The sequence below is a fragment of the Corvus moneduloides genome, chromosome 2 (genome assembly GCF_009650955.1).
Source record: "Corvus moneduloides isolate bCorMon1 chromosome 2, bCorMon1.pri, whole genome shotgun sequence".
Lineage (NCBI taxonomy): Eukaryota > Metazoa > Chordata > Aves > Passeriformes > Corvidae > Corvus > Corvus moneduloides.
The window spans coordinates 106,455,425-106,482,015 of NC_045477.1; the positions used below are offsets into that span (position 1 = coordinate 106,455,425).

A 26,591-nucleotide genomic window follows, 5' to 3' on the forward strand; every position below is an offset into this window, starting at 1 on the left:
CTTTTAAAATTAATTGTATTGAAATTAAAGCTTTGTCATAATGAAAAATTTAATCTTAACAACAGATCTGAAGATGGCTGTCATGACCAATTACTTTATTTGATTGTTTCCAGCTTTGCCATTCCTTTTTTGTGTTACTGCACAGTAAGTAGGAAGACCACAAATAGTTGATTTATTTATCCTAAAAGTTCAGCTCAAGTACTAAGGTTTGGGGTTGTTATGGCAATGGAATATGTGGTATAGATAAGCAACTTAAAAAAAAGTATTTTCATTCCTTTGCATTAGTGTCTAGTTTGCAGTTAATTAGTATCATCTGCTTACCATTTTGAACTGCTTCATTTAACGGTCTTGTCTCTTAAATTGGAAATGAATGTGGAGCATTATGTCAGTGTTTTGTGAACCTGTAGAGCCCAGATATACTTTTCAAATATATTTTTGGTTGCTTTCTACAGATTGTGATCATTTTGGAGGTCCATGATTTTAAGAGTCCATTAATTTTCTGAGCATTTTTCATGCAGGATCATGTTTGCTACTGGCTTTTTGTTGCAATCCAGGACTGAGTATCAGACACCTTGTGAGTTTCAGTGACTGGGTGTGTACAGAAAAAAACACGCCGGCATGGTTGCAGCTACAGTGGGGGACCTACAAGTCGCAGAATCACAGAAAATCTGGCTGAAAATGTCCTCTGGAGGTCATCCAGCCAAACTTCTCACTCAGAGTGGATTATACCCATTGGTCCATCAGCCTTACCTTTGTCTACCTGATCTCTGAACACTTCTAAAGGTGGAGATCTCACAGAGTACAGAACAGGCAACCTGGTCCAGTGCTGCACTATCCTCCATGTGAACAGATTTTGTTTTTCAGGTGCAACCAGAACTTCCCAAGCCTCAGCCTACTGCCCCTTGTATGTAATAGCACAAGTGTACTTGTTTTATGCGGCATTTGAAATGCAGTATTTGTAATAGTGGAGGCAATGCCCAAGGAATAGGTTAAAATAACCAAAACAACTTTGATCATTTAGTATTAAGGAAGTTGCCATTTTTAATGTCAACATAAAAGAGATTTTTTTTTTTTTTTTGAGGGAGCATGGGCTATTTTGTCTCTACAATACTTATCAAGCAAACTGTTAGAAAAATAACTTATGTTATAACTCCCTAATAAACTTCCAGTGCTTGTTAGTCTTCATCCAGTATCAATTTTACATTGATACAGATTTCTTGAAGGTGCAAAAATTGCAGTTATTTCATATCAAATTGAGTTCTTCATCACTAAGGTTCTTCTGATAGTCAGGTGGTTTTTTTGTCACTGTCCTTAGAACACTTCTGAGGTCTCCATCTGGAAAGATCGAGATGTTCTTCAGGAGGATATGAATTATTCTTATGTGTGTCTTGGTCTGTATACAACTGTATACTTCCAAGCTTTTGTATCTCATGACACAGGAAACAGAAGTTGGATGAAAAGCAGCACAAATGGTGTGTAATATTATGCACATAATTCATAGAAAAGCCATGCGTTTTTTCTAGTTGCCACATAAATAGCAGATTTAGTTGCTATTGGCCATGAACCAGTAGATTAATGGTCAACCAGAGGACATTGTTTGATGCTGTCCATAGTGGTTTTCTCCTTTGCTAGGCAATATTGTTAAAAGTGAAATGAAAAAAAAACCAGAAGCCCTTAGTGTACCCACACCTTTTAAAATGCTGTTTGTGTCTCTTCAGCTGGCTCAAAGCCCAGGTTGCTTCTCCCCTCTTCACCATAAGGGTTCACCTCTCCACTGTTTGATCCTACTTCACCTCTGCTTTCTCTTGCTCTCCTGTAATGAAAATTCATTTTATATTAGAAAGTCTTCTGTTCAAGTCCTCCTGGATCCCCAGAATCCCACACTGTAAATAATACCATGTTCAACATTTTATATATATATATATATATATCTCAACATAGTATATATATATTTCTTTTATATAAAAGAAATCAAGTTAGATTTAAGAAGAACTGTAGCAAACCTCCTATGTTCTTAGAAACCCTGTTAGTGGAGAGTCATAGAAAACCAACCAAACTTTATTGTTGTTAATGCAATAATATTTAAGGAAGACTTCACTACTGTACAGCCTACAATCAGATTACAGAAAACTGTAGGTGCTGATAAATGTGAACAACTCTGCTGTTGGAAAAGGCACCATGTTTCCAGCAGGACATCCCATCCTCCTTGCAGCAGGGTTGGCAGAAGCCTGGACACCCTGCAGCTCCCTGTGGCCACAGCACTGGTTAAACTGATGGCAGTGGGGAAATTGCATTAAGCTGCCAAAGCTGCCATGTACTGAGAGACAGGGAGCTGAACCTTTAGCTGTCACTGTTGAGGGGAGAGGGATAATAAGTTTTCATTCCTTAACTTGCTTCAGGTAAACTGGGCAGCCTAATTTGTAAAAAATCCTGATGATTTAATTATCGGTACATCTTCCAGTGGTCATGGTCATAGTATCAAAAAATATTACTCACTTTTTGCGATCTCTTTGACCAGTGATGATCAAGACAATAACTCCAATGACAACCAGACTCATGACCACCCCAAATACAATTAACCAGATGGTGACTGGGGGTTCATAAGGTGCAGCCAGGGTTGGAAGTATTCCCACAAACTCCAGCGTGTTATCATCCAGTCTGAAAGCCTCATTGATTCGTCCCCGAGACATCCTGCCATCGAATGCAAATTCAAAGAGTTTCACACACTTATTGGAAGGAAAGGAACAGTTTTCAGTTGTTTTATATATCTCCAGTGTGCCAAGATTTCCCTGAACTGCTCAGTTGAAAGGACTGCAGAGGAGATACTGCTAAACCCATATTCCTTCTGGGATATGAGTGACAACCACAGGAACTTTAACCCTTCACCTGTAGCAGTTTAACTGACATGTTCAGACACTGTATGGACTCTTAAACTCAGTCTTAACATTCATCAAATGAACCTTCTGATCTTCTTCTCTCCTTGTATTTTGCCCTTCATTCTCTATCCAGAAGTTTCTTAGATATGACACATAAAACCCCACCTTTGACATCTTACCTATCTCCCCCCTACAATCTTACACAATTTTTATTCTTGTGTTTTTCACTGCCCTGAAAACCCTTTCCCTGGTGTATCATCTGGGCCTGGTTTTTCCCTAAATTTCCACATCTGCTATTGAGTGCTAACCCGAGAGTGACTTTCACAGCCATATTCTTTTCCCTTAGTTCACCTACTTATCTCACTGCTTTTTCAACCCCATCTCATGTTGATGCCACTTTTAGATTTGTGCCCTCTTCACTTCCCACTGCACCTTACCCATGATCTTCTGCAGAGTTGCAGTTTTACTTATCATTTTTATAGCAATGACTTACAGTGGTGTCACACCGTGCTATAAAAGAGCTGCTCATTGACCTGTAAGTGGAAACTAGCTCCTGCTCTGACCTCTTCTATATAATCAAATACATCTGGCTGTCTTTCTAGTGCACCATTATTCTGGAGTCCTTGTTAACAATAATTCTTGCACTGCCTTTTCATTAATGAGAAGAAGAACACACGTGTACATGCACACATTGTTACTGTATTCTGGATTTCAGAATAAAAAATAGTTCCTTTTAAAGTTTGAGCAATTATATCTGCTGACGAGGTATGATGCAGTGAGATGTGTTTTGGCAATTTTACAAGCTCCCTGAAGCATTTTACATTGGCTGCTGTCCAAGACACCATCTGATAGATGGACTGTTTCCTTTCTGTCATAATAGTTTTCATCCTAGTTTCTCACATCCCACTATCTCCATTTTAACTGCAATATTGACTCCCTTGTCACTGCTTCTGCCTCAGCTGACTTAAGCAGTGTTTTCCCTTCCACCCTTTCATCTGGTTGTTTGGTTGGGGCTTTTTTTCCCCCAGAGAGCAAAATCTCACCTGATGGCATTTTCCACGTCAGCTTTGGGCACAATATCACTGATGTTACCTGGCATGCTGACAGTAATGTAGAAGGAGATCCTTTGTGTCTGTTCCCCAACATGAATGTCAGTAATTCTGAAGAAGAAACAGAAGAGAACGGTTATTTTCATTGTTTGTTAAGATGACAACAGCTTTAAATTTGGGCAAGTGAACAGTTGTATTTGATTGGCATTGCCAGGGGCTTAGTTTATGCTAGGGAATGCTTTCAAGTGAAATCAGCTGGGAAGTGAAATCAATTTTCCTGCCAGAATTTCTTTTTCTATGTGTGAATCTGTATCTTGAGCTGGAGAGAGTCTACCTCATATCTAAGACAATCCTTGGTATAATTTTCTACAGCACATAATCACTTGCAGAACAGAGAGTGTTTGGGGCTGGCCTCCTGGATGAGGTGATGTATGAAGTACCAAGTGAAAAAATAAAAAAGCTTTCTTCCTTATTTTTCTAGAGTAGATTCTAGATATTACATGACTGATGTTCTATAAAGTAATATCTAATAGCTTAAGTACACAGCTCCTGAACGTTATTGAAGATACTTAATCAAAAGGGTTACCAAAATCATTTTCAGGTGAAAGATTTTGTTTGTAACCGAGCTTAGATAAGGTTAGTAAGTCTGTACCAAATTCTAGTGGTTTATAGTCAACATGTTTGTCTTTCCTTGGCCCCAAACTTCTTGGATATTCAGTATCATACATATACATTGCTAGAAATGTTTATTTCTAATCAGTCCACCTTCCCTGATGTTCCTATATAGGCATTGGGCACAAATTGTCAAGGTTCATCTCCATCACTGATAAGCTGTGGGAGACAAAGCCTTCTTACCTAACTTTAGCACATTAATCCTAAACTTCAGGCTCTTGAGTGGAAAGACACCATGTAGCCAAACTGGCATCTTGCCTTTTGCAAACAGCTGATGTTTGACATTGTTTCTGTCACCTTACATTTGACAGAAGGCACAATTAATTCCACCAGTTCATGCCATTAGCCAATCAGAAGCAATGCAGGCAGAGCTGGCACAATTAAGCAAGCCACTCACTGGAAGTCAACTTCCTGTTTCTTCACCTCCGCAAAGTATTTTCTCACGGCATAGGCAACGGATGACTTGAACAAGAAGAGCTCACTTTCATCCCATTCATACTGCAGAAACAGCACAAGAGAAATTCATCAGAGATGGCAACAAATCAGAGACGCTGAAAAATCCTTCTAAAAAGAAATAGCAATTGTAATGCTTGGCATGCACTTCAGTATTATTTATTTGTGCCATGATAGCACATCAGAAACCGACCCAAACTCTTTAGCTCCATTAATCTGGGCACTGTGCAGGAGAATAACCAAGGAGGCATCCCTGCTGCCAGACATCATGCTGTCCCTCTGCAATCTCTGGTACCTTTATATGAGACTGCTGAATATGCTGCTGTCCCAGCACATCTCCCTGCCTTAGAGGGAGAAAAGGCATCAGCAAGGCTATTCCTACAAAATATTGTGCATTCTCTTTGAATTTCAAATATTTCATAATTTATATCTTGTTTTAATCACATAATTTTATTTGCAGGCATGTTCTATTAAGGATGAGAACCTTTGTGGTAGAGTTGTGTGAAGGTGGCTAATTTATTTCCTCGATGAGCTGGGATTTTTGTTTGGGATCTGTTATGGTAAAAAACTCTTTGCATCTGTACTTCTGCAGTGAACACATATTTGTTGTTTTTCTCTGGAGAATAGATAGGTGATATAAAAAAAATGTACTGCCTGTGTGCAGGCTTCTCCTGGCTTGCCTTATGAGTCCAAAGTTATTTGCAGTGGAAGACAAAAATAGCTTCTCTGGTGCAGGAACCAAGAGCTTTACAGGGGGCAAAAACCACCACAGGAGGTGATAAAGCAGCCTGGTCTGTTGTGCAATAGAATGTGTGCATGAAGGGAAAATTCCCAGCTGAACTCCCTGGCAATATCTTTTTATTCCCCTAAGGCATAGATTTGATTGTGTTTATGGTACCTGGGCAGGAAGGCCTGTAAATGCTGTCAGTGATAGACTTACACAGCTCCTGACTTTCTTGAGTGTTATTCAGGAATGTGTGGTAGAAGGCAGCTCTGTTGTAACAGGTGTTATAAAACCCAGCTACATTTTTCAACCGTATCCACCTCTTTGACACTGATATAAAATGAGAGAGATGTATAAATATCTATGAGGAAGACAGGGATAGACAGGGATAAACTGTTTAGCTGGGTCTGTTGCACTAGGACAAGGAGTAATGGGTTTAGACTAAAAGAGTTGATTTAGATTAGTTACCGGGAAGAAATTCTTTACTGTGAAGGTTGTGTCGCATTGGAACAGGTTGCCCCGAGAGGTGGTGGATACTCAGTTTCTGAAAACTTTCAGGGTCAGGCTGGGTGAGGCTTACAGCAACTTGATCTAACTGAAGATGTCCCTGCTCATTGCAGTGGGTTGGGCTAGCTGATCTTTAAAGGTCCCTCACAACCTAAACTGTCCTGATTCTATTAATACACGGGAGGAAAGAGCAGAAAGAACCCACTGGTTTCAGTCCATTCAGGACCAGGTCCCAGGAAAGGCGCAAGTATCCAAAGCCATGGCAATCAGAGCAGTCCCCGTGGCATTTGGAGGGCAGGGGCTGTGCCAGCCCTGGCTGTTCCCACCAGGAAGGGCTGAGGCTGAGTTGCCTTTGTGAGTTAAATGCCCCTGGCTTTCTCCTGCTTGCACAGCCCTGCACCAAAGCACCTCTTCTTGTTACTGCTGCTGCCTCCGGCAGCTGGCACTGTTCACTATCACAGCTAAGAAGCTATTGTCGGGGTTTCTCTATTTTCTATTCATGCCCAACATCTTAAGGCTTACAGTGCTGGTTTTATTATAATTTTTTTACCAGAATCTAATTGAGCTTGATTCCTCTACTGATGCTTTCTGTACTGAGCATGTGAACTTTTTAATCATTTATTCATTTCTCTAGCTTATATTTTTTCTTTTTCAGTCTAATGTATTTTAATTGCCACTGTGCCTCTCAATTGCCTTTATAAATACTATTACTGGCTGTGTGGATGGGAAGTACCTGGCTGGCTTCTGATCTGTGTTTGAGTCATGACTACCCACACAGCTTCCCCAGGCATCTGAGGAGCCCACCTCACACTGCGTGTTACAGAAGCCGCTTTGCTTCCAGAGAGAAATGAACTCTGCCAAGCCCCTCTGCTCTGTTACAGTGTGCTGCCTCCAAGATCCCACATGCCACTTGAAAGACAGTGTAAGTGTGGCCTCTGATTCAAAAAGGATTTTTCATTGTAAAATACATCTAAATGCCTGCAGGCTGACAGCTCTCAGTTCCCTAGCACTGTCTTGTGTGGCAGCCCTTTACAACGTGATCACACATGCGGCATTGACATGGTGGAGAATTTTGAATGAGTGTTTGAAGAGGGGTCTGGTTTTCAAGTGGCAGTCAGAGGCTGGCACTCCTGGACCTGTTTATTTTAAATATGACAGACCCCAAGGGATTCAGTGGGGATCTTGTAGCACTTTCCCTTGTGCGGGCACTTTCATAAAGCCCCAGCTGAAGCAAAGCTGTGGATGTTTCAGCCTCATCAGCTGCACTGGTGATCCAGGGATGCTGCGGCTGCAGCTCTAATCTCATCAGGCTGAAAACAATTAGCAGGGTAATTGTGGCAGTGGACGCTCTGGTACAGCTGGCGTTGAGCCCATCCGAGAGTCTGGATGTTTAATTTGCCGGAACTTGGGGCTATTGAAACTTCCCTGCTGTACCAGCCAGGGTTGAGTCGCGGCCGAGAGCCGCAGCTGCCCTGCACCCCCAGCACAGCTGTACCTCTGCCCAAGAGCAGGAATCTTTCCCTGCCTGCTCTCTCCAGAGCTAATGAACACAAATGCAAAAACGTTTGCTGGCATACTCAGAGTGCTTTGTGCTTGTTAGGTCAGTGCAAAGCAACTCAGAATACACCTTAAACAAACAGCTGCACGGGGCCCACAGCTTCTGTGCACTGTGAGCCATGAAAAGCACCCAAAACACATTGCTCTGTGTAGATGGGCTGAGATTCCTGCCCGAGATTCCCCCTGCCTTTCTCTATGCCAGGTCATGCATGTACCATTACCTGCTGCTGCCATACCAGCATTCAGCCATGTCCCTGGGGGCTCAGCAAAAGGGAAGTTTGCGGGGAGGCAGAAAGCAACCTAATAGAAAAGGTTTCTTGAGAGTTGGTGATGTGAACTGGTTTTGAGAGGAAAATGTATGTCTTGCTCTTCAGATCTTAGGAACCTACCATCCATACAATAATTCAAATTAAGTAATCTGTATGAGATTGTTTTACAGCTGCTCAATTGCACAACAAAAGACTATGATGGCTAAAGGCAGGCATAAAAATGATATTAAGCTAAACATTAACCATAATGACTAATAAATGTGTTGTAATATGGAACCTTTTCATGCTGCTGATATCAGTTTTGAATTGTATCTAACTTGACTAGGCAGTCTAGGAAGCAATAAAACTCCAGTAGGGCTTGCATGTGAGAGAGTGATAGAAGCAAGAGCATCAATTCATATGAAAAATGAGCCCGTGGTTTGTGTCCTTGCTAGTGCAATAGGCTCCAACACGCAGGTCTAAATGACCTGCCTGATGACATACTCGTTCTTGGAAAATTACTTATGTCCTGCAAGGTGAAAATGGCTATTAACAGGAATGAAGTGTCTGCACTTAAACCTTCTACACTGCCTCCATGAGATTAGCATAAAGAGGAAGAGTTAGAATAAGGAATGAATTTTCAGCCTGGGTTAAGCAGATGGGCTAAGGCAATGCTCTGTTTAAAATCATAAAAGCCATCTTCGGCTTTGATGAGATTTTTTTCATTGCTGTAATACATTTTATTGGACCAGCTGGTATAATTGGGGAAAGAGATAAACTCTTGAGAATGTAAGCCCTTCTCCTCATCTGAAACAGAAGCAGCTGCACTGCACTGTCCCCTGCAATCTCAATAACAAAGCTGTCTCTGCATCAGGGTTGGAGGGCAGGGAGGCAGCTGAATATATCAGCTGCAAATATTTCCAGGGCCTGGAAATATTACAGTAAACAGGCAAACAAAAATCTACAGAGAAATGCTAATAGATTTTAGTTTGAAATCAAGAGTACTTAAGAATAGAGAGTGGGATCCACCAGCCTGCTTTTAAATGTGAAGTAGCTGCTCTAATAAGGGATTAGATACAGCCACCATAGCTGTATGGCAGCCACCATAGCCATGATAATGGCAATTAGAGGAAATTAGGTAGAAGCTTTATGTGGACACATCAGCAAATCTGGGAAAAATACAGCCATTTTCATGTACACAGGTTCCCCTATGTTAGCCCTCCAGGCCTGTTCTGTAGGAGGCAAAAAATCATGATTGGTATCTCTACAGAATAACTCAATTCATCTAGGTGAGATGCTTTTCCTAAAATGGGTGGGTAACTCCCTGGAGGAGTTCCTCCAATAATTCTAGAGGGAGTCTTGACCACAAACTCAGACAAGACATCTTATATGTGATAACCCTTCACCTGAGCTGATGCCACCCTTCAGACACAAAGATCAGCTATACCCTGACCCATTTTCTGAGCACCATTATCACAACACCTCTGTTGCCCAAGCAGTAAGAAGGGTGCCACAGGACAAACACACTCACCGCCTGGTCCCCCAGTGCTGACTTCAGGCTGATGCGTACTTTGATGGCATTGCTAGAATCTGGGTTAAAAAGAAACAAGGGCCATGTTAGAGCTGCAGCAACAAAAAGTCTGTTCCTGGGAAGTGCTGAGGTGGCTAAAGTTTCCTTACAGGTTCCCCTGCTCCCCTTGGAGAGCTTGGTGGGACTGATTTTGTTTCCTTTCAGTCGTCTCTACTGCAAACACACTCATCTGAGTTCCCAAGTCTGGTTTTGTAGAAGATAGAAGGAAAATTCCTCTTTCCCACCACTGGGAATGAGCAGCTTAGATGCAGATGCTGGTGCCTGGTTTGGTGAATCCCACTTTCAGAGACTGGGACAGGGCTATAAGAGTTATGGTGCTCTCCAGTACTGGCAGTGATTACACATATATAACCTGGCTGGCTCATCGCTCAGTGTCACAATAAGATGAAAAACGCATTTTTCCACAGTCTCCTCCTTTTCATCCCCTTGATCTCCCCTCTTTGACTAACACATGTTAGCAAAAAGCATAGCAGTAGTTTCTCTGTACTGGTTTGCCCCTATGCCTGGCTCCCAGGACCCGTAGCTCCCAGCCCTGCAATACAGGCACACTGTTTTCAGGCAAGTGCCACACAAGACCAAGCTTCTGGTCTTTCTTCCTTCTGTACAGTCATCCCATACTCTGAGTGCTGCCATTATGAAAAAAAGACACCTCCGTTTCTGGGAACTGGGTGGGGTTCTGACAAGCACCTGTGCTGACTTCTCCAGCTCTGGCCATGAGGCAGCCAGTCTGTCTTCTGTGACTAAAACTTACAGCTCAGTGTTTATTTCCCATAACCCTGCTTTTCTAGGGGGAATAGCCTCCAACAGCTACCAGGGAGAGGGGCTTTGCTAATCAAGGGTTGTGAAGACTAACAAGTGTCTTTAAATTACCCACAAGCCATACGTACATGGAGCCCAGTCTGTTTTCCAGCCAATGAATCTGCCAGAATTGTTTTTTTTCAGCCACTCATATAAAGGTTGAAAGTAGTTGAGCAAGGGAGCTGCATTCATGTATTTTTCTCCTGTTACACTTTCCAGCGCTTGAGTCCAGGGCTTGGATCTCCCTAATTCCAGCAATTTTCTGTATATGTGAAATGAGAAGTAAAATGTTATTGCCATGTTCTGTCTAGATGAGAAAAACAATCTGTGATCAGTATAAAAGTGTTCTTTTTTGCTTCTGAATTCATTCCTTTCTCCCATTATTCCTATTAAAAAAAATGTTTTATTCCCACAAACAAGTAATTAAACCTTTGATGCTTAGAACCTTAGTGTACATAAATTTAGTCAACCTGTCAAAATGAATTGGTTGGTATATACTAAATAAGCTAGGTTTATTCTTGATGCAACCTCATTGACTCCAGAAATTTTCAAGGATGACTTAGGCTTTGTTGTACTCTGATTTATTACGTGCGAGAAATTTACATCGTTACCTGAGTTTCTGACCAGCTGCAGTGGAGTTGGAAATGTCACACTTGTGAAGAGGCCCGGTATGGTTAGCTGCCTTGCAAAGTGCCTCCTGGAACTGGAACTGATAGATGGTGCGGGTGTAATACCTAAAGGAAAGGCAAGGAAAAGGGAGGCACAGGTTTTATTAGTTGTCTGTCAAGGAAACCTGCAAGCCCTTGGCCTTTGGAAGGCTCTGCTGTGTCAGCTGTCACTCCTGGGAGACTGCACTACAGGGAGAGAGGCCAGCTGATATTTATAGCCTAAGCTAAGTCAAATTTAGCAAAATGCCAAGATCAAATGGACTAGAAGTGCCCCAAATCTGTTTGTTACGACATAAATCACGAGAGAGTAAAGTTTTTAAGATCCAGCTCTCTGCTCTGAGCCCTCTAAATGAGGCGGCTGAGACACAGAGGACATCCAGGGCTGCATGTGCATGGCCCAAGGGGCATGGGGCACAGTGATTACCCAGAAGGCAAACACCTCATACAGAAGTGCTCCTGCTGGTTTGATGGCAGCATGAAACTTTTCTCCTCAGCAAGAAGCTCATCAGCCTCCTCACTGCTCAGAGATTATTATGGAACAACCCCTGATGTGCAGAGAAACACTCCCATTGAAATCAGCAACCTTCGGTCTGGGCTTTAAACAAAATAAGATTGGGTCCTGAGACTCTCCAGCAGATGTTTTAGGTAGTTCGGGCTCGTTCTGTAGACAAAATTTAAGTCATGAATTAAACACTGCACTACCTTATGAAGGAGTAATCATTGGCCACATGAAACAGCGCAGCAGGGTCACAGTAGGTTTCATCATGAGGGACTGGTTCCACAACACCAACTATGTCTCTCCTGGAGATGAAGGAAAAACACAGGGTTTCTGTTTATAGACAATAAGGAAAGGTAATCCGACTCAGCTTTTCTTCTGTTTTGTCTGGTACGTATGGCCACCCCTCTCACTTGCAAACAGAAGAATTCCATACAGCTCCCAGTAAGCCCAAGCGAGTTCTGCTCCACAGCTGGAAAGCACAGAGAGGAAGCTGCTTGTAAACTCATTGTGCAAGGAAGGGATCTGTATGATAGCAGGGTGTGCAGAGAGAAATTAGTGGTAAGAAATAATCTACAAGACATGAGCTTCACACACACAGCCCTCATGCCCTGGGACATCCCCAGTTTAGAGACCTGCATTTTCATTCTGGGCAAGGGCATGCAGAGACTGGGCAACCCAAAAGGTAGATGGTCTCCTGTGCCACTGGGCCAGAGACAAGCTTTCTTTTTATTTTCCTCTCCTGAGAAGTACTACAGAAACAAACCCATGCCTTAAGTTCTGAAAATGATAATAAGCTTCCATAGAAATATTTTTCATAAACCTGTATTTCAAGCAGAGAGCTGTGCACTCTGCAACAGACGTGATAAGCTTTGCTGAACAGTTTGTCATTCTCTGTTTCTCTGACATCTCTGCTACTTTTGAATACATTGAAGCTGATTGATTTTTACAGTGGGTCAGGAGGCTTGCATATATCAAGTTATATTATAGATTCTGTTTGCTGATGGAGGCTTACTGTTCGTGTTCGTGTTAGAGTTCAGGCTCCATTTTCAGTGTGAGGCTTGTTTGGTTTCTTCGCATTTTTCTGCCCTCATATTAAAACCAACCTGGGAAATTACAAACTCCTGTCTGAATCATACTGATTTTTAATCTTGTGCTCCAAGGTGCTAAAAATAGACTGATTGATGGGCATAATCTGAAAAGGCACCTCAGGTGGTTACTTGCTGAGGGAACTGTATTTTCATTACTGAGAAAAGTGGTATCTTAGTACGCAAGAAAGGAAAGATTCAGTCTGAAATCTTTCAGACAATTTGCCTCCAAAACCACTATACAGTGGGGAGGAAACACAAAGCAGACAAGTGAGCTGAGATACTTGGTGGATTGAGATCTGCATGCTTCTCTGGCTGGCAAGTACAATGAACTTCACTTTCCACTTGTCCTCAAGGATGTGGGGAGCAAACCAGAACACATGACCAATGAGACTTAGAGAAGGGCTGTACTTTAGCTACAAAGATGTCTTGGGGAATGTGTCAGGGGGACAGAAATGTTGATCTGAAAGGCCATGCAAAGGCCATGGGCTGTCTTTATCAGGAAGCTGACACAGGAAACAAGGAGGAAGTTTTTTGAGAGGCAGGGTAAAGTGCTAGAGGATATACACAGAGTTAATGGGGACACACGGCTTATGAGGCATTGTCTGCACCACTATTGGGTATTTCTATCTGGCACTCTACTGGTATTTACAGAAACACTCAGAGACACAGATCCTGCCCTACAGGAGCACAAGCACCTCAGTACATTGAGTAACTAGGGTTGAGTTTGCAGGTTCATATGAAAAAAATCCCCTTTGTTTCTCAAACTTACTTCATCTCCCACCACTGTTTGGTCCATTCCTGCTTTGTAATCTCACCCCTAAACACCATCCACCTCCACTTCTCCAGCATGTAAGTAAAAGGCATTGTTCCAACAATCGTTAGTGCTTGTTTGAGCAGAAAGTTGATTTCAGTTTCTGAAGAGAGAAGCAGTTAAGGTAACGGTTATGGTAGCAATTAGTATCTGATTAGATGGCTAAAGTTACTTCCCATTACAGCTAATGCTTACATCTTGTTTGAATTACAGATTTTCACTAAAGAAAAAGTGGAAGGAAGAATATTACTAGAAAAAAACATGAGATAAGATCATTTAGGAATTGTACACAGTTTTATCTCTCTTTCTTTCCCCCAAACTCTTAAATAACCTAGTCCTTTGACATTTACATTTAATTAGCCATCACTGTGAACCTTTCCAGTCTCCGGGAATTTTGATCTGAAGACATCTCAAACTGTATAAAATGTGCATCTTCATCTGTCTCAGGCAGTACTCAGAAGCCAGACGAACTGCATTATGATGAGGGCCTACCTGTGTTGTCACTCAATATTCACTTAAGTGGGAGATGTAAATCTTGAGGTTTCAGTTTCATTTGAACTGCTAAATACATATCTTGATAGAGATATGTAAGGATTCATGCAACAGAGATTGAAGAGAGTTTTGGAGACTCATCTAAATGAACTACGAAGATTTAAGGATGAGTTGTTCAGTACTGAAGGTAATGAAGTGCTAGCTATTTCTTTTTAAATTATGTAGCAGCATTGTAAAGCACGGATCCTTGCCGCACAATGTGATTTGCGGAAAAAATAGTATTTCTGGTAAATTAGAAGAGTTAGATTTTCAGAAGCCTGTCAGTTGAATATTGAGTTTTCAGACGCAATCTTCTGCTACAAAGTAAGGCCAGCAAGTGCTTTCACATAAATATATAATATTTATACATTTATTTACCTTCATCATCTTGGAAAGTTGGCTCTAGGAGATCAAGAGATTTCAAGTGCTGAGGAGTGGCTGCAGAAAGTGACATAATTTCACCTACAGCTTCGTGGAAGCCCTCGTTGGCACCACTCCTCAGCAGGTAGGGCTGCCCTGCGTATGCCATGTCGTACTCAATGTGGCCCATCTCATGGTGTGCAGTCAGGAAGTCATCCATGGTCACTTTGGTGCACATCTTGATCCTGCACACCAGAACAAAGTGTCTGTGGTTAGAGAGACAGTGGCCAAGAGAGAGGCTGCCTGAGCATTGTCTGCCACAGCCATGGGGCAAAGCCCCTCCAGGCTTGCAAATGCCTCTTGCCCCTTGTAAAACCTGGGCAGCTACATCCTAGTATGCAGTTCACATCCTCCTGCTACAGCAAGACTTCATGGGGAACTCAGCAAAACACCTTCAGTCACCTTGAAATTGTCCAGGGAGTAAGAGAAAACTGCTGTTTTGTGAGAACAGCTGTCTCCTAAAACCTGGCAATAAACTCACTGTATGTATGGGACTGAGTAACCACTACCAACCTCAGGAAGACAGTAATGTATAAAACTCTCTGTGTTGGTGACTCCTGCTACTTCATCCTCATGTAGGTACTATTTGCTAAAGGAATGCCTTCCAAAGAGGGGCTCTTTTCACCTTCCCCAGACTGCCGAGGTGTGACGCTGATGTGTATCACTAAGGCTCTGCTGGGCACCATCTTTTTTCCCTGGGTGACTCTGGGGACTGCAAGAGGGGTCAGAATTTCTGCAAGAAGTATTCATTGTGTGGGAGCTTGCTGTCCCACTCCCTTTGTAAATATGGAAGAGACTGATGGATTTTGATGAAACTGGATAACCCCACTAAAGATGGACAGTGGGCTCACAGGAGATTTTCCCTTCCTACCCAGGGAGCCGCTGCCATTGCTGAAAAATGTGCAGCTCTCCACAATCTCACCAGTATCCACCCACATTTCTGCTTATTTGCTAAGCCCTAGAACATAGTCATCATTTCTCTAATTCATAAAAATATTAGTTACTTCTATGCTAAAATTTGAGAGTAGATCTTGAGTAGATCTACTAAAAAATTTGAGTAGATCTTCACAGGAAAAGTTACACAGAAAAGTTTACAATCCCAAAGGATCCCTGCTCTCTTGTCTTCCTTTCCCCTCTTATCAGCCAGGAAAAAAAAAAAAATAAAGGAGAAATTCTAACTTAAACCAGCATGGTGCTCCTTTAGTGAAAATATGTTTTTTCTAGGAGGTGGTATAAAAAGGGGTCATAGCAATTCCAGTACCTGTAATCGTTTTTGCCCAGGTCCCATGCTGTAGGATGGCAGACAACCTTCCTGTTGTCGGTCGGCTCTGTGAGCATGGAGTTTTCCCAGAAGCCCTCAGTCATGTTATCAAGGCCAATGGAAAAGAAGAAGGCCTCAGCAGCTTTGAATATTTTAATTGCATCCCAATTCTGAAAGAGACAATGCCACCATTAACCACTCCTTCCGCATGGAGCCTGTTCCCAGTGCCCTGTTTAATGCAGGGCAGCTGACTTCATATTTAGTTCCCAGGAGCTTCACACCTCCACCTGGCCTATTGAGAGCAAGTCAGTAGTGTCTGCCTTTGGCAGTTCTGTAAATTCTGCTGGGAACTTGAAGTGGTTTTGCTGCAAACAAAATAGGTTTCTGCACTCAGAGGTTCAGCAGATAGCACCTGACCCAGACCAGAGAAGCTCTCAATAAAAGATAAGCTAAGATAAAAAATGCATTCCTGTCAGTAGTATGTCAGATCTGCAATCCAACCCTTCAGCCACTTCAGCCAGCTTGGGGACAACTCATTTGAGGAAGTGGAGCTGCATTCCCAGCAGATGAGCATGAGAGATTTCAGCAGAACCGTAAAACCTGGCAAATGTATCTACAGGAGTTGCTTATCAGATTGTAACTGCATGGCAATGTCCAGGATAATTCTGCCATTCAGCAGTTTTATTATTCTACCCAGAAGGAACTCTGCATTTACTGGACTGAGCTCTCACAGAGACCTGGCTGGCAAACAGCTCATCTGGACAAAAATCCCAAACTGGGCACACCCACTAACAAGGATGAGCCCACCCATTGCTCAAAGGCTCTGTAAATAATATTTCCCTTCTTGAAGTGGAAAGTCAACAGACACAAATTTATGACATAGTGCTGCCTATGACAGGAGAGTAGATTTCAGGTGAATAACTGCATTTCAGAAATCAAATTCTACCTATCACTCTAGTTTATAAAAGGAGTGAGGCTTTGGCAAGACTACAGGGAATTATCTTCATCCATGCTCTTGGTCTGGTAAAGGTGCTGTCACAGCTGTTAACTCTGCAGATCTCAAACACAGACCTTATGGTACTATGCAGTTATCAAAAGATAACAGGCAGCATTGCAGTTTCTCTAGCTGTATCCAAATAAACAAGACTGACAAAAATAAAACAAACTGTGATATACAAACTATTTGATTATGGCAACTAGCAAAGGTCATATTTGATACCAGCCCACTCCAGGAGTCATGAAATATTTATAAGTACAAAATACATCTCTTAATGGATAAGTGTCTCTGAGGAAAATATACTTGGAAACAAGATTAAGGGAGTCAAAGAGGGTGGAGGAAAAAAAAGAACAGCTAAGGGGACAGGTACATTGAAAAATGCATAAACACTTTAAGGTGAAAAGCAAAAAAAAGGATGCAAAAAGCAACACTTTGTTGGCAGTACATCTGCCTGAGGGCAGACATGGATTTCTAGAGAGCAGCTGATATGTGGTGCATGATTTTTATACCATCTAGATTTGTTACATAATGCATATTGCATGAAGGCATGTCTTACCTTTTCAACCATTGCAGAAGTTACATCAATGTTTGGTTTGGCTGGATAGGGAACAGTCAAGGCATACAGATTCGTCCAGAATCTACCCCACATATCACCTTCACAAAAAGAGAGAAACAAACACTTTATTATGTATTGCTCAAAGGTGCCAGACAGGCCTATAAATTGTGCAGTGTCAAGAATAGGGACTCCTATACATCTAACAAGGCCCAATCCAGATGTGGATGGGAGCAGTTCTGAAAGGTCATGCATAGGTCAAACTCAGATCAAGGATCCTTTTATTACCCAGTATCAGCTATTCTTGTATAATATAGTTTCAGGACTGATTAGATTCCTAGAGGTGTATGACAACTGAACATGCTTTTTTGTTAGTCCACATGATTGTTGTGCCATGTTCAGGTACACAACAGTTACAGCAGCTTAATGCTGCACACTTTGAAAGCCAAGTCAGGAAATGTGGGATCTCAGAGTAAAATTCAAAAGGAAAAACAAGTCTCTCTGAAACTCTCATTTCTAAGGAAGACAAGTGCCACAGAGGGGAGGGAAATGTCCCAGCCCAGTGCTAGAGTGACATTTGGCGAGGATGAGAACACCTGCCTTCCCTTCCTGCCACTGCTGCTAAGCACTTGTGTCATCTCTGCTAGGAATTTATCCATTTCTCCTCTACCCTTCCCTTTATCTGTAACCTTTTTGTTAATATCCTGATTAAACAGTCAGATTACTCTCCTCCCATGTGCCTTGAAGGTGACTGTCCTATGTATAAAGTGAGGTTTGCACGACAGGGACACAGGTTGACATACCCAGTAAGTGAGCAGGGAGGCATCCTGTGGAGCTGATGTGCTCGGAGCCATACACTTGCTCCAGCTTGTGTCTCACGTAGGCATGCAGCTGCTCATACAGAGGTTTTATCTGGAGGCAGAGGAAGAGAAAGAAACTATTTTTTTTTTTCACTTTGCTCTATTCCACTCATCGCTCCTAAACAGAGAGCCTCAAAGCTGTCTCTGGCAAAGTTCAGCTGCAGGTAAGTGCACCCCAAACCTGCAGCTGAACTTTGCCCCCTGCCTCAGGGCTCAGGCACTGAGTCCAGATTCCAGCCACAGAAGTCCTGTTCAGATATGAGGGAGGGAGCATTGCTAACTTTCAAGCTGGAGTACCAAGGATGCCATCTACCCCATGGACCCTGCTGGGAGGAGAGACATGGACCTGCAGAGCTCCCTTTTCCCAGCCGTTGGGGGACCAAGCTGGTCCTTGAATGGCTGCACAGGTAGAAATGTCATGTATGTCTCCTCACATCTGTTTCTGTTAAATCCATGCAGACTGAGATCAGCTAGTTTAAAGGTTTCATCTTCCTCCATAACATTGGCATATGAACCCACCATTTCAAAACATAATCCTGCAACCCAGGTGAGAACTTTTCCTGCCTCTACCTGCTCAAATGTCTTCTCCACATCTTCGATCAGCTGGTCACGGCTGTATTTGTAATCTTCTGGAGACTTTGCTTCATAATTTGCTCTCCAGTAGTCTCCGTAGTCAGCATAATCTGTAAAGCATGGATGCATCACATGAGGACACCAGATGTGGCACTGCTTTGGTCTGCAGGAAAAGTGCAGCTCCCTGCTGATCCCATGCAGACCTGCAGCCTTTCCCCAAAGCAAAGCAGCAAAGTGCAAGATAGCTCAGGTTTAGCAGAGAGGAAAAAGCTTCTCTGAGGATCTGTGTCATGAACATTTTTCTCATGAGATTTCCAAGAAATTCAGAAATTGCAGAGACAGCTATGTGCTAGTTAAGGTCATTCTGTCTGTAGATGGAGGTCAAAGGAAATCATGAATCCTGACTGGAGCTCCTGCGGCTATGAGGGACAGCAGCCTCTGCTCAGGCTGGATGCTAAGGGGTTCTCACAGAAGGTATAAACTGGTGGACATTGAATATGGGCCTGCTCTTGCAGAAACTAAAGCACCAGGACAGATGTGGACACCAGAAGTGACATTCAGCTCCCAGTTCCACTAAGTCTTCCAGTCCACTTGGCTCCATCAAGCCTGAAGTAAAAATGGCACCTTTCTTCCTTGGTGGTACGGAGGAAGGCCATAATGACCATTCCTTAATGTTTAGCTTTTTTCCATGCCTTACTATTTGGACCATATTTTCTTATCTAGCTGCAACTTGACAGTTTTTGCAAAACAAGGAGCATGGGAAAGCAGGTGATACAGCTGGAGTTTGGCCAAGAGACAGATGATGTAGCTACTTCAGAAGCTATCTTAGAAGACCCCAAAAGAAAATTAGAAGGTAGCTGCTATTGTTCCTTGAAAAGACAGTTCAATATGATTTGTGTGGAGATCTCAGACTGGAAGCACACTTCCCTTAGCACAAAATCCTTTTTGAACAGCCAGCTGCACCTGCTGTCCCAGGCCTACCACATCTGATCATTCCAGTTAGGGAATAACACTTTATAAATGTACCAGTGATTGTGGCTGCTGCAAGAAGGTCAAGGCCCATAGGAGAGAGGAGATGTCACCAAAATTCAGCAACACTCAGAAGCTGTTTAAATGGAGTGTGCTTGTCCATAAATCACAAATGGTGCAGTTCTGGGTGGTATGTAATGAGGGACACTGATGCATTATGGCCTTTGGGAAAAGGGCCAACAAGGAAGGATCCCAACGAAAGGGTGCCTCTTGTTCCAGGCTGGGAAGAAACCTCTAAACTGGTCAATGGCAGCTGTCTGCATTGCCTCTTACATTGAGACATGCACACCAAGAGTAAATCATGTGCAATTTATGTATGTGTTTTGAATTCCTGGGAAAGTTGTGTAACCCTGCAGTATGTTTACTGGTTTCTGGAAGCCAGAAGGAAAAAAAAAGAAAAAGGAAACAAAAAGGGGAAAAAAAAGTGACTTACTATTAAGCCTTGCAACCTCATTTTCAAGTTCAACATACTCTTCATATAATGGTCTCATCATTCTGCCAACATCAGCTCTCCAGCCTTCCCAGGCCCACAGTCTCTCATGATAATCAGTGCTCTCAGCCATAATAGCATCCAGACCTGTCAGAACAAAAAAATAAGTACTAAGCTTTGAAAAAGCAGAATTTTTCTTTCACAGCAGGCAAATGAACCAAAGTGAAAGAAATTCATGAACGGAGAAGAAAACACTTTGTATTTGATATACTGAACTATCCCATTATTTCCTTGCATCCTTTCCTAATTTAATGTCTTCCCCTTGTCTTTAAGAAGCATGGAGCACATCATGAGTCTCTTAAATGCTCTCTCCACGTTATCTTCCCTTAAGTTGGTAGAATTCTCAGGACTGGCCTCAATAAAACATTGAGTCCAACAAGACTGATAGCAGGGAACAAAAAAATAGATTTTCTGTGATATAGGCAAACCCCAGGTGACAGGCAGGCTGCCACACAAGCAGAGCAGCCCTCCCCAAACTTTGTTTGCTACAAGCAGGAGACAGCATGTCTCGTGGGCAGAAGGTCCAATGGAGGTCCCTGAACTGCAAGGTGCAATTAAATTATTACTAAGCTTTAGATAGCAGGAGATATCTGTTGAAGTTACAGCCTGTCCTTTTGCAGTCAGGAGCCACAGCCACCCTTGGGCTTTCTCTTTTTGCACCCTCAGGGTGAAGGACACAGTAGGGGCAGTGGTTCGTGTCATACCTGGCTCCAGCACCAAACACTCAGTCGGATTGTTGATTTTACAGACGGTCCCAGTGCTGTAGATGGTACTCATTGTATTTAGTACAGTGCCCAGCTGCAAGTTAGATGCAAGATAGCTTGTTAGAAACCCACTATGTGCAAAATAACAGCCAATTATGGTAATTCCTTAAGAGCTAGAATCAACACTTCACCCACCAGCTTAATATTTAAGCATATGTTTGAGCTCAGTAGAGATTAATGAAAGAATTTGCCGAAATGCATTACTGAACCAGACCTAGCTGGAAAAGACAGATAATCTCCCAAATATATGACATAACCTACAGGTTCTTAATATCCAGTCAGACAGGATTCAATGAGCACTGACTGTCACAAGAGAGCTATCAATACACAGCAGAAATAAAAAAATAAAGTTTTTTTAAAGTTTTATGAACCCACATAAACTTTGCAGGAAGGTTGCAGCTTTGAGTGGCAGCAGAAAGGGCCCCTTTGGCAGGTGCTGCCAGGCTGACTGTTGCTTGTGGGTTTTAACATCACATCCCACTGATTGCATGGATCTGCTTAGACTCTATCACAGAGAAGCTGTGGCTCATGTCTTGGGCCAGCTGAAGGCCAAAACGCATCTGAAATCATTCAGCTCTATCTCGGAACCTATGCTACGCAGCTCTGGTTTTAATATTTTTTAATGTTTTCACATCTTTATGCATCAAGGAAAACATGTACCACTTTTAGCCTTCCCTTTAGGACTATGCAATTTCTCACTTAGAGCTTTAAATCAGAGCTATGAAGAACTGTCAGTGGGAGGGGTAGTTAGTGAGTAGCTCTAATTTTATCTCTGTCAGCAATAAAATAAATGGGTGCCCAGGCAAATTTTTGTGTCAGTGAAGAATACTTAAATATTCCTATGGAATCCCATCAGACTGTATAAAATAAGTCACTTTTCAAACATGAATCAACAACTTCAGCCCCAAAGGCCATTATCTAGGAAATTCTAAGTGTCTAAACAGGGAGGCTACTGAAGAACATACCTCCTCAGCAGAGACAACACTACCATCAGTGCACTGTTGTGATTCAAAATAAATACAGGTTTGTATGAACTGCCAGCCTTCCCACCATCACAATCTGTTTTTCAGAAATGCATCTTATATTTGGATAAGACAAGAGATCCAGCCAATCTGCTGCCTCCCTTGTATGGTGGTCATCACTGCTGACCTTAGCAGGAAAATCTCAGGATTCTTCTGTAATCAGGACTGTAGGATCTGGACTGTAGGCTTTCATGACTCAATGCTATGTTTCAATTTGATCTTCAGCAAAAGGAAAGTAATTTAACTCTCAAGCGTTTGGTTATAAATCCCTTTTGAGTCTGCATAGCTGCTCATTCCATCTACTATCCATCTACCTGCCTCTTAGGTGAACTTGCCAGCGCAAATGTCAAATCTCATTATGATTCTTGCCAAATCTTTCTGGCCTTCAGCAGCTTTCAGTGGAACCCTCTCCATTCTCAGGCATCCCAGGGTGCCCAGTGCAATGAAACATTCCTTCTTTTTCACAGTGTGATAATGTACCATGTTCAGAGAAAGAAAGACTTCCTCCATCTCTACCTTTTTGACTCATTGAATGGCCTTTCACCCATCTCTTTCTGCTCATTGCCCTTGGTCTGGACTACACCAAGCACTTACCACATGTCCTTTCTTGGTTTTATGACTAACCCAGATATAAGCACAAGGACTACTCTGAGGCGTGTGTATGTACACGTGTTTGAAATTTATTCCATGGCAAAACTGCTGACTGAAATGGTAACCAGCTTCCCAGGCCAGACTACCCCTCCAGTCCTGTATTGCTATGAACACCTAGAACAGGTACACTTCCATACCATACACAGCATCATCCCAAAACAAGCAGGGTGGCGACAGCACCATGCCCTGGCTTGAGGGTGTTGTGGGAGGCAGCTGAATTCACACACCAAAAATGATGAACTACATTCAACAACTTACTCTGTTATATTTTTCTGGTGACAGCACAGATGATCCTCTTTCCTGGAGAATCTGGATCTGGAGCTTGGTGAGGTCATCCGTGATACTGTCTACCGGGAAGCTGCTGGCATTCCTGGAGGCCTCCTCGTAAAACGCGGACCACTTGGCACCTGCCTCGTTCTGCAAGGGGTTCACACAACCCTGAATTACCCTCTTCAAAGGAGTGGAGTGGCCTGATGCCTCTCCAGACAAAAATATCACTTCTGGGAAGAACTTCATTTGTGAAGAACACCTGTGGAATGCAGGCTGAGCACTTGCACCTCATAGCTAAATGACTGGAGAGCTTTTTGGCTTTGTTTTATTCACACACCCAGATAACCATTTTTCCTTGGGAACAGCAAAAAGCATGACTGTCTACTCACACCTTGCTTGTTATAATTGATCCAGCATCTCTTTGCTGTGTCTCCTGCTACTCTAAATCAAATTTTCTTCCCTTAGTGCTTTTCTTCACCCACCTGTGAAGAAACAAGCCAGGGCACAAAGAGATCTGTGGCCCAGATGTCAATTCCCACTTCTGCTGCAGTAGCAGGAACACTCAGCAGCCAAGATATTGATACTGAGTCTGTTTGTAAGGCAAATATCACTTTCTTCTGAAATGCTGGTAAATAAAAGATTATACTTGGACAAAGGAGGCTCTAAACAGGTCCACAAATTGGGCATGCAAAATCTCAACATTTTGCACAAGATTGCTTTTAACACTTCTGCGGTTACAGACCATGGCATCGAAACTCCCAAATTTCAGCGCACAAAGAAGCAGCATTAGAACACAATTTGGAGTTGGGACTGTCTTATTCAGCTTTTTCTAATGTGTTTGTACACAGTTTAGCACATCAGAACCCATTCCAAATGGCAAGAATAACAGTACTAATTAACCTGTGTCCTTGGGACAGTTTATTTAATTGCGCTTATGCCAGAGCTTCCCAGCGTGTGGAAGAGGGCACCTGTAACACCCATCCCTCCCTGCTGAGGCGTCAGGGAACTCAAATGTCAGATTGTACCTGAAGAGCTCCTTCAGGCACTCATAATCCCTGTGCAGACACACAGCAAGGCCAACATTTTCTGCAGGGCTTTGCCCAGGTTGTCCAGCCCTGTGTGACAGGGGCACAGCATCCACTGCACCTGCTCCAGGCTCCAGCAGAGACAGGTGGTGGCAGATGTAAGCCCGTGGTAATCCCATCCCCACACCTCCTCCATCCTGGCTGCAGGAGGGCAGCCATCACTGGGAGACTTTCCAAACTCTGCCCTTCACAGGAGCAAACAGTCCTGACACTCCTCAGCAGCTTGCAAAGCTCAGTGGGCAAGAGCTTGATAAAAACCCAGAGGAAGAGCATCGCTGTCCAGATGTGTTCCTGAACTCCTTGTCCTGAGCAGGGACAGAGAGGTGCCTCAGGAGTGGCAGGGCAGAAGGGGGGGCTCGTTGGCTACAAAAGCCGTGGGAAAGAAGTTATCTTGCTGTCTGATATTTCCACAATTAGAGAAATTGGTTGATAAGTCAGAGGAATAGTTGTAGGGCTTGTGACACAATTTACAAGGAAAATGGATGTGAAGGAGCCAGAAGGGACAGTATTCATTAACTCTCCTTGAGCAGAACGGGAGGAGGGGAATCAGTGGGTTTATTATCAGTGCTGCTGAAGAGATCAAGCGAGAGAAAATGTTCTCTCTGAACACTAGACTAATTGGTTTTTATTGCTGGTATCTCCTTATGTATTTTATTATCATCTCATTAATGTTGAAAATACTATATAGGGCTTTCATTTTATGTGTTTGGAAACATTACAGTTTAAGTATCTGGTGCCTCGGAAAAAATTCCAGATTGACAATGATTAGTCATTAGGATTTCTTCCAGCAATCAGTCTCCTTGCTTTAATTAAGAAATATGATAATTAAAACATGTTTTAATTAAGTTATATGACCACAAAGTGAAAGACCAGCCATTGTGCAAAAATAGATGTAGGATGTTCAGCAACATTTTTATCCTCTGAATTGTTTTCTCTAAGGCTTGAGTTAACTTTAAAACACATGCAGCCTCAAAACAAGGTGGTTTTGTTCATTTTGAAATGCTGAGCTGAGGCATGGCAATATCAGTAACCAGCCAGAACATGGCTGCCTGCTCTTGACAAGTTCTTGCCTAGAGACCCCCGGGACTGGGGCAGACAGAGGCTGGTTTTGAGAAGCAAGGATTATGTTGGAAGACAGTTGGAAGTAAAAATGTTGTGGTCCTTCCTGCAGATAGAAGTGGACTTTCAAACCAATGTACTAGACCACTAGAAACTCCATTGCTGGCATTTGTTAGTCTGTGATCTCATTTCATTTTTCCCAGTCTAATACCTCCAGGCAGTCTACCAACAGCCCTGACTATGAGAAGAGTGATAGGGGCAGGGGGAAAGGTCCACTACTGGGTAACTGGTGTAGGCTGCTATATAAATCCATCAGCAAACATTTAACAGAATGCCTGCATCCAGAAAATATTTGCATATTCACTGAGAAGTAAAACAACTGCCTGTGTCAGTAAAAAGCCCAGTGTTTGTTTGGTCTTAGGGAAAGTGGGAGATTTGAGCTCACATGGGTACAAGATTCAAATCCTGTTTCCTTGCACCACAGGGCAGCATCCCAGACCCTCAGGGAAGATCATCCCCTCTGGGATGTGCCCTCTCCAAGAGAAAGGGAATTGCTTTGCTCTTGGAAACACTGCAGAGAAACACTACACCAGGAGGCACTGATGGTGTTGGACTCAGCAGAAGAAAGTGTCTCTCTCCATCCAACACAGATTTTGGGGATGAACATGCAGTACCCCTTTGCCTTTTCCCTCCACTCACTGGGGTGACCTGAAGTGATGGCTAGGGACAGTCCAGCTTCTGGACATCCCTGTGCAGTGCAGGTAATCCAGGTACTAACCCAAGGCTGTAGAGGCTGGTAGTGGCCCAGGCACATCCAGTGAGCATTGCTACATTAAAGCAAGCTCCTCTACCCTCCCCAGACTAGAACACAGCTACCAGAGAAGCAACACTCCAATTTCAGCCAAGCTTGGTGGAACCAAAACAAACCAGAAAGTGTCAGATTCCTAAGACAACAGTAAAGCCCACAGGATGGAGCACTTACCATTTTATTGGCATTCTCCTCAGTGATGTTGGTGTTGTAGTTCCATGAGGCAAGAGAGTTCTCATAGCTGATATTTTCTGCCCTCCTGTTAAACTCTTCTAAAAACATTTGGGCTTGTTGTGTGACATCCTGAGGGGTCACAACAGAGCTCAGGCCGCAGAGAAGCCACAAGTGGACCAACATATTCATGTTCAGGATGAGAACCTCCCAATGAAGTAGGTTTCCTCAGGGAAGCTTCTCTGTCAGTCTCTGCCTCATCAGCCTTCAAGCGTGGCCAGCATGAAGAAGAAAGGCTGAATCCAATTTGCTGTACCTTTTATAGGTTTTATTCATTATAGGAGAGAAAGGAAAAAGTTTTTTATAAAAAGCCAAATAAACAAAAGTCAATTATTAACTTTGGAAAAACATAATTACTCCTGCCATTTTATGGCCTTCTTATAAAAGGCTTTTACTTTTGGTTAATGTTTCCCAAATGTGCTGTCAATGATACAGCTGGTCACTTT

General features: G+C 42.8%; 1 protein-coding gene across 1 annotated transcript; it reads right to left on the minus strand.

Annotated features, from left to right (window-relative positions):
• Window positions 1-99: 99 nt before the first annotated feature.
• ACE2 (angiotensin I converting enzyme 2) lies at window positions 100-26,390 on the minus strand. Its single transcript, XM_032100703.1, has 18 exons — window positions 26,089-26,390; window positions 22,951-23,109; window positions 20,960-21,053; window positions 20,199-20,342; window positions 18,734-18,846; window positions 18,107-18,215; window positions 17,307-17,404; window positions 15,754-15,923; window positions 14,451-14,677; window positions 13,500-13,644; window positions 11,846-11,944; window positions 11,087-11,209; window positions 10,565-10,737; window positions 9,618-9,676; window positions 4,995-5,095; window positions 3,920-4,036; window positions 2,497-2,691; window positions 100-1,813 (listed from the first exon to the last, which is right to left on the minus strand). The coding sequence occupies exons 1-18, from the start codon at window positions 26,275-26,277 to the stop codon at window positions 1,693-1,695; spliced, it is 2,436 nt and encodes an 811-aa protein (XP_031956594.1). The 5' UTR covers window positions 26,278-26,390; the 3' UTR covers window positions 100-1,692.
• Window positions 26,391-26,591: the final 201 nt, after the last annotated feature.

Bases quoted from the DNA above. Each gene is read 5' to 3' on its own strand.
- ACE2 (XM_032100703.1), bottom strand. From the start codon at position 26,277: ATGAATATGTTGGTCCACTTGTGGCTTCTCTGCGGCCTGAGCTCTGTT. The intron at 10,738-11,086 runs GTAACGATGTAA...TCACATATACAG, and splicing joins GCAGCTGGTCAGAAACTCAG to AAAATTGCTGGAATTAGGGA. The intron at 5,096-9,617 runs GTGAGTGTGTTT...CTGTTTCTGCAG, and splicing joins CAGCACTGGGGGACCAGGCG to TATGAATGGGATGAAAGTGA.